The sequence below is a fragment of the Hemitrygon akajei genome, unplaced genomic scaffold (genome assembly GCF_048418815.1).
Source record: "Hemitrygon akajei unplaced genomic scaffold, sHemAka1.3 Scf000173, whole genome shotgun sequence".
Classification (NCBI taxonomy): Eukaryota; Metazoa; Chordata; class Chondrichthyes; order Myliobatiformes; family Dasyatidae; genus Hemitrygon; species Hemitrygon akajei.
This window is the reverse complement of record NW_027332059.1, coordinates 887,792-896,041: the sequence shown is the minus strand read 5'-3', so window position 1 is coordinate 896,041 and position 8,250 is coordinate 887,792. Positions and strand designations below refer to the sequence as shown.

The 8,250-nt window shown below is 46.6% G+C and overlaps 1 protein-coding gene across 1 annotated transcript; it reads left to right on the top strand.

Annotated features, from left to right (window-relative positions):
- Window positions 1–3,731: 3,731 nt before the first annotated feature.
- Window positions 3,732–7,673, top strand: LOC140724215 (NACHT, LRR and PYD domains-containing protein 12-like). The gene is made up of 4 exons (XM_073038706.1): window positions 3,732–6,018; window positions 6,664–6,750; window positions 6,908–7,075; window positions 7,243–7,673. The coding sequence occupies exons 1-4, from the start codon at window positions 4,298–4,300 to the stop codon at window positions 7,328–7,330; spliced, it is 2,064 nt and encodes a 687-aa protein (XP_072894807.1). The 5' UTR covers window positions 3,732–4,297; the 3' UTR covers window positions 7,331–7,673.
- The last annotated feature ends 577 nt before the right edge of the window (window positions 7,674–8,250 follow it).

The window sequence follows — 8,250 nt, the reverse complement described above, 5'->3', positions numbered from 1 at the left end:
CCCATTAATCCCTACTCTTTGTTTCCTGACTGCCAACCAATTTTCTATCCATGTGAGTACCCTACCCCCAATACCATGTGTTCTAATTTTGCCCACTAATCTCCTATATGGGACCTTATCAAAGGCTTTCTATAAGTCCAGGTACACTACATCCACTGGCTCTTTCTTGTCCATTTTCATAGTTAGATCCTCAAAAAATTTCAGAAGATTAGTCAAGCATGATATCCCCTTCGTAAATACATGCTGACTCGGACTGATCCTGTTACTGCTATCCAAATATGCCGTTATTTCATCTTTTATAATTGACTCCAGCATCTTCCCTACCACTGATGTCAGGCTAACTGGTCTATAATTCCCTGTTTTCTCTTTCCCTTCATTCTTAAAAAGCGGGATAACATTAGCTATCCTCCAATTCTCAGGAACCGATCCTGAATCTATAGAACATTGGAAAATGATTACCAATGCGTCCACGATTTCTAGACCCACCTCCTTAAGTACTCTGGGATGCAGACCATAAGGCCCTGGGGATTTATCAGCCTTCATTCCCATCAGTCTACCCAACACCTTTTTCTGCCTAACGTGAATTTCCTTCAGTCCCTCCATTATCCTATGTCCTCTGGCCACTATTATAGGGCCTGTGTCTGCCCTAGTGAAGACAGATCCAAAGTACCTGTTCAACTCGTCTGCCATTTCCTCGCTCCTCATAGTAAATTCACCTGTTTCTGCCTTCAAGGGCCCAACTTTGATCTTAAATAGCTTTTTCCTCTTCACGTACCTAAAGAAGCTTTTACTATCCTCCTTTATATACTCCGCATATTGCCTTTTTTAGTAATCTTCTATTGTTCTTTAAATGCTCCCAGTCCTCTGGCTTCCCGCTCATCTTTGCTATGTTATACTTCTTCTCTCTTACGTTTTATACTCTCCTTGACTTCCCTTGCTATCCACGGTCGCTCTCTATTCCCGTTAGAATCCTTCTTACTCTTTGGAATGAACCGATCCTGCACCTTCTGAATTATTCCCAGAAATACCTGCCATTGTTGTTCCACTGTCATCCCTGCGAGGATATCCTTTCAGTCAACTTTGACTAGCTCCTCCCTCATGGCTCCATAGTCCCCTTTGTTCAACTGTAATACTGACACTTCCGATTTTCCCTTCTCCCTCTCAAATTGTAGGTTAAAACTCAACATATTATTGTCACGACCTCGTAATGGCTGCTTTACCTCGAGTTCCCTTATCAAATCCGGTTCATGACACAACACTAGATCCAGAATTGCCTTCTCCCTGGTAGGCTCCAGCACAAGCTGCTCTGAGAATCCATCTCGGAGGCACTCCACAAACTCCCTTTCTTGGGGTCCAGTATCAGTCTGATTTTCCCAGTCTACCTGCACGTTGAAATCCCCCATTACAACTGTAGCATTACCTTTGCAACATGCTAATTTTAGATCTTGATTCAACTTGCACCCTATATCCAGGCTACTATTTGGGGGTCTGTAGATAACTCCCATTAGGGTCTTTTTGCCCTTCCAATTTCTCAGTTCTATCCATACTGACTCTGCTTCTCCTGATTCTATGTCACCCCTTGCAAGGGACTGTATTTCATTCCTCACCAGCAGAGCCACCCCACCCCGTCTGCCCACCTGTCTGTCCTTTCGATAGGATGTATATCCTTGAATATTCATTTCCCAGCCCTGGTCCTCTTGCAGCCATGTCTCTGTTATTCCTACAACATCATACTTACCAACTTCCAACTGAAATTCAAGCTCATCCATATATAATACTTTTAATCCATTACTCCCCTAGGTTGTCACATTGGTCCTATTGCACTTGGCCATACTCTCCGATCCCTTCCGGAGCTTTCTGCCCCGTAAATTCTGATGTCTTTCTTAACTTTTCTTATTCAGTCTTTCCCTTTAACTCCATCCTTATATTTCCAGTTTGTCTCCTCCCCACACTTATTAGTTTAAACACACCCGTGTTGCAGTGGCAAACCTGCCGGCCAGAATGCTGGTCCCCCGACTGCTAAGGTGCAACCCGTCCCTTTTGTACAATTCATCCTTACCCCAAAACCGATCCCAGTGGTCTAAGAATCTAAAACCCACAGCTCTGCCAGTCGTCTGTCTCTTTGGCTTTGCTTCAGTGCCAATTTTTGACTCGCAGACCCGTTCACCTCTCAGATTGGCAGTGTCTTCTGTCCCAAGCTTCCAAGAGTGTGAACATGTTTTCAAGAGGCACATCCCCCGGGGTCTCCTGTACTTCAAGCTTCCATCTCTTCCTCATTGTCACCCCCGTTATCTCCTCTGTTATCTTCGGTGTAACGATTTCACTGTATGTACTATCCAGAAAACTCCCGTTTTTCCCGGATGTACCTGAGGTCATCCAGTTACCTCTCCGGTGCCCCAACACGGTCCTTCAGGAGCTGAAGCTGGACACACTTTTCACAGTTTTAGCAGCCGGAAGCACCATCAGTGTCCCTGACCTCCCATATCAGGCAAGCATCACACTGAATCAGTTTACCTGTCATCTCTTCACCACCTCTCACCCTCACCAACTGTGGTGTAGTCTCCTCCCTCAGCTTCCTCGCCAAAGACTCGCTCTTTCCTCACAAGGACCTTTCCTCAACAAGGCTGCTCCCCGAGTCAAAGCCGCAAAGCTCCACTCCTTTACTGGCCGCTCCACTTGAGCTACCCCTCTATTTATTGGTATGAGTTTTTCCAAGGTCACTTGACCTTGGTTGCCCAATCAGCTGCTTTCTGCTGGGCTCCTTTACTGATCGCATTTGTTGATGATACGAAGATCGGCGAAGGGGTGGGTAGTGCTGAGGAAGCAATGCGATTGCAGCAAAACTTCGACAAATTGGAAGAGTGGGCAAATTGTGGCAGATGGACTACAATGTTGGGGAATGAATGGTAATGCATTTTGGCAAGAGAAACAATAGGGTGGACTATTACCTAAATGGGGAGAATGCTTAAACATCACAGTGTAATGAGACTTCATGCTGGCTGCTACCAAAATTCCTCGGTCTCTGCTCTCTTTAACTCCCGACCTCTAAATAACATGGTTTTCAAACTTGTATTTAAAGCCATAGACCAGTGGTATCTCCCGTTTCCACAGACATTGTCTGACCTGTACTCACATCTACACTCGCGTCCTTCTACAGCTGTGCTGCAGAGGACAGGCCAACATGCTGCATAACTGTGGCCAACTGGAAGGCTCTACAACGGGTAGTCAAAACTGCCCAGACGTATCACCGGCACCCCCATCCCACCTCTCATCAGGGACGTATATACAGAAAGGCTCCGGACAAGGGCCAGCAGCGTTAGGAAGGATCCCACCTATCCTGCCTACGGGCTGTTTGCCCCGCCCCGTGAGGGAGGAAGCTACGTAGCATCCACAGCAGGACCACCAGACTCAAAATCAGTTACTTTCCTCAAGCAGTAAGACAGATCAACACATCCACAACTAACAACCGCACCCCACCACCAGAATGATTGAAAAAAAATACCGAGTTTTCCTTTGCATACACTATCTGAGTTTGTGCTTAATCAGATCCGGAATAACAATTATTTCCTTCTCCTTTACACTCGTGTATATTCAATCTTGGATCTGCTGAGTATTTACAATACAGACTCTTTAAGAGACACGGTACTGCAGATCTGCTGTCTCGAACCATTTTCTGAAGGAACTCAGTGAGCTGAGCAGCATCTGTGATGATGGAAGTGGGGGGGGGGGGGGGTGTGGGTGGATTGTCTGTGGTTTGTGTCAAAATGCTGACTGTCTCAATCTCCAGAACAAGCCATTGACATTTTCTCCCCCAGCTACCCAGCCACAGAGCAGGTGCTGATCAACGAATATACTTCTTTGCGTTTTGAATCAGTGATGTTGAGAGGGGAGGGGGGGAGCTGTGATTCCCCGACCTGTTCCTTTGACAGAATGCCAACTTCCGTTTTCTCTATCTCCACACACACCTCATCAACAATGGGGATTAAAAGTTTCTTCCGCATGAACAGTGATATCTGTGGCTGTAGTGAGAGCGTGTCCAGTACGGGACAGTCTGGGGTCAGTAAACTACCAGGGAAAGACTCATCTTCACAGCACAGTTAATATGAAAATATGATGACCATGTGTTTATCCAGACCAGGCAAGCAAATTTACTTTACTGTACGGACATTCATTGATTAATTCAATTAATGCAATAGCTTTGGGCTAACTCTTGTGTGCTTAAATACTGAGTTCTGAGTTGAGACATCTAACAGTTTGAACGCTGTCTGTTCCCATTGAAGATGTTCAACAGAAACACATGGATACTCTGCGGGCACAAACTGAAACACTGAGAGTCAACACGGTCCTGATGAGGGAGAAGGTGAAGGTTTTCCAGCTGGTTGTTCGATACGCTGAGCTCATCGTCATTTCTGCTGTTCGAGATCGGAGACTGGTTGAACATGAGCTGCTGGCAAGAGGCAGAGACCACGAGCGTTGGAGAGAGAAACATCTCCACGGAGAGATGGAAAAAATCCGGACTGATCAGTTATTCCAGAGCAGCTTTTCCCAAAGTAAATCCAAATCTGGGAGATCAGCAGCAGTGGCCGGAGTCGCGGGGATTGGGAAAACAACAATGGTACAAAAGATTGTTTATGACTGGGCCACGGGGAAAATATTCCAGCAATTCCAGTTTGTCTTTAGTTTCAAATTCCGGGATTTAAACTCCATTAACTGCAGAACAAACCTGGGGGAACTGATTCTGGATCAGTATCCTTACTTTGGGAATTTCCTGAGAGATGTCTGGAAGAACCCACAGGGATTGTTGTTCATATTCGATGGTTTGGATGAATTCAAACACAGAATCTATTTTGCAGACAGTTGGAGAGATACAGAACCTAAGCACCAGTGCCCAGATCCCGAGTGCTGGTGTGCAGTGTCGGACATTGTGTACAGTTTAATCCAGGGCAAACTGCTCCCAGGGTGTTCAGTGCTGGTGACCACCCGCCCCACTGCGTTACATTTATTGGAAAAGGCAGATATCAGGGTCTGGGCAGAAATCCTGGGATTTGCTGGTGAGCAATGGAAGGAATATTTCATGAAGCATTTTGAAGATCAGACGGTGGCAGCTGCTGTTTTCAAACACGTGAAGGAGAACGAGATCCTGTACGCCATGAGCTACAACCCCTCCTACTGCTGGATCCTTGCTCTTGCACTGGGTCCTTTCTTCACACAAAGAGACAGGGACCCACAGCGAATTCCCAAGACCATCACCCAACTGTATTCCTACTATATTTACAGCATCCTGAAAAACCACAGCCGTGAGATTGAGAACCTCCGTGATGTGTTACTCAGGGTTGGTCAGATAGCCTTCAGAGGAGTGTCCGATAAGAAAACTGTGTTTACAGATGGAGATTTGAACAACTACAATCTGCAGCCTTCCCAGTTCCTGTCCGGGTTCCTGATGGAGCTTTTGGGGAGAGAGGATTCTGCCCAGAGCGTGGTGTACACATTCCCACACCTCACCATCCAAGAGTTTGTAGCTGCAGTCGCACAGTTCCTGACTCTACATCCCGAGGATATCCTGAGATTCCTCACTGAAGTTCATAACAGGACCGATGGGCGATTTGAGGTATTCCTCCGTTTTGTTGCTGGTCTCTCCTCCCCAATGACAGCTCGGGGTCTGGAGGAGTTTCTGGGTCCATTTCCTCATGAACCAACCTGTCGGGTGATTGACTGGGTGAAGGAGGAGGTTAAACGCCAGAGTGAGAACACGACGAGTGAAGCTGGTAAAAGGAGGCTCCTGAACACATTTCACTACCTGTTTGAGTCTCAGAATCGTGAACTGGCTCAGACCGCACTGGGATCTGTGGAAGAACTTTCATTCAGTGGAATGACACTGATCCCGGTTGACTGTGCGGTCCTGTCTCATGTTGTCAGACTCTGTGATACAATAAAACGTCTCGACTTGTCGTACTGCCACATTTTGTGTGAAGGAATCCAGCGGCTGGGACCCTGGCTGCACAAGTTCCAGGTATTGAGGTAACTTAATTTTTCTCTCACTCTGAACTGTGAAACTGTTCCATTGTGTTCTTTCAATGTAAAGGGATTTGGGTAAAACTATAGTGAATATGATTGTGAAGAATTGTGACAAATGCGATCCCCCTTCCTCCTGTGAGATGTCTCTTCCCCAACTCCGTTCCTGCTGTGGGATATCTCTTCTCCATCCCGCTTCGTCCTGTGGGATCTCTCTTTCACATCCCCGTTCCTCCTGTGGGATCTTTCTTTCCCAACCCCCTTCCTACTTCAGGTCCCGTCTTTCCATCCTTTTCCTCAGATGGTGTCATTTCCCACCGACATTTCTCTATTCACAAATCTTCCTCACTGTGGGACTTTCTCCCCTTCAACCCTATCCCTTCCGATCCACTCACAGGTCAGGAACACTTTTCTAACCATCGCGCAATGAGTTAGGATATGAGGAGTTTACAGGGTCACACCGACAGACTAAATTACTGACGTTCAGTGAATCCCCTGTAACTGGTCAGTGAGGGACATTGACAGTGATGGGAATGCCGATCAGTGATTTACTGAAGGGTTTAATGTTTCCTGAAGTAACCGAGTGAGAGAAATTCCTTCAGACCCATGGTTTGAATCACTTTGTTCATTAATTTGTCTGTTTCTGTTTAGTCTTGGGCGGAATGACCTGGGAGATTCAGGAGTGAAACTGGTGTCTGAGGCACTGAAGAACCCAGAGTGTAAAATACAGACACTGAAGTAAGTACCAGACTGTGGGAGATTGTGTTTACAGACACTGGGTGTCTGACACTGAACATTAATGTGATCAGTAATTGTGTTACTGGTAAATTCTGGGAATTTGTACCGTCCCCTGTCTCTCTATGTCCTTCACCCTCACTCTCTCTCTCATTTCCAGTCTGAACCATGTCGAACTTACAGATTCTGGTGCTGAGGATCTCGCCTCCGCTCTCAGTACAAACCGATCACTGATGGAGCTGGACCTGGGATGGAACCCGCTCACAGACCAGTCTGTCCCCGCTCTCCGCCGGCTCATACTGACCCACCCGAGTCTGGAGCAGATCATGTGAGTGTCTGTGTTAATGTTCAATGTGATAAAATTTCAGCAGATCCGCGGGTTTTCTGGTGATGTTTGTCTGTGATTACTGTTGAAACATTAACCCCAGTACCCTGTTACTGACACGGTTATATAATCTGGGTTTCTTTTCATCTTTATTTTTCCATCCGTTTCAGGCTAGCGGTGAATAATTTCAGTGGGACTGGGGAGAATGAACTGGAATCTCTACAGGAGTCCAGACCCGGACTGAGAGTGTATCTGTAAATGTCTGAATGTGTGAACATACCCGGCCGCAGGATGGAGACAATTTGGCCGATTCCCCCCCCCCCCCCCCCCTTTAACACCCGCCCTTATCTTTCCGCACTCCAGAAGCAATTCGCAAAGGTTCGGAAATGACCCTGGATCTGCGGTGGTCTGGGACACAGCCCTGAAGTGTGATTTGATAATCATCAGTTCCGTGATGCAGAGTGACAGTGAGAAATGGGACTGATTATTCAAACTGGCACTGGTCGTTGCCGGTCAGTTAATTGTGTGTGACTGTGAGTGAGTCGGGAGCAACTTATTTATTCCCGCACGTCAGCAGCTCACACATTGTTTAATTTACATTTGTCGATGAAATCAATAAACCACTGTAACGTCCTGTCTTCGTTTCGGATGAGTTTTATTTGAGGTTTCTGTTGCCCCCCGCACCCTGGGTGCCCAGGATCTCATCTCCACCCAACCCCCTTCCTGGGTAACTCACCCCCTCCTTACACTCCACAAAGAAAGGGAGCGGGGGGGGGGGAGAGCTGGCCTTATTTGGCGGTCCTGCATTTCTTTCTACCATGACACTGCGAGGGGAATGCTAACGACACGGATATCTTAAGGACAGAGCAGGAGTTGAAAACGTCAGTATACGGAGCGGATTCCGTACATGGCAGAATATATTCTGTTAAATCATGCCAGTATTTCCCAGAGACAAACGTGTTGGTGGTTGCGCTCATAACCCACAGAACAGCGAGTGGCAGCCTTATCAGCCAATTGTATTCCTACAGCTAATTGAACTCCACAATATTTCAGAATCTAACTGTTCCTCAGGTGGATTCAACAGCGGCTCTGTCCGTCACTAAGGCTTAAAAGTCCACAGCAAGGGCAGGAAATTAAATTCATATATATTTGAAGAAATGTAATACGGACATTTATGC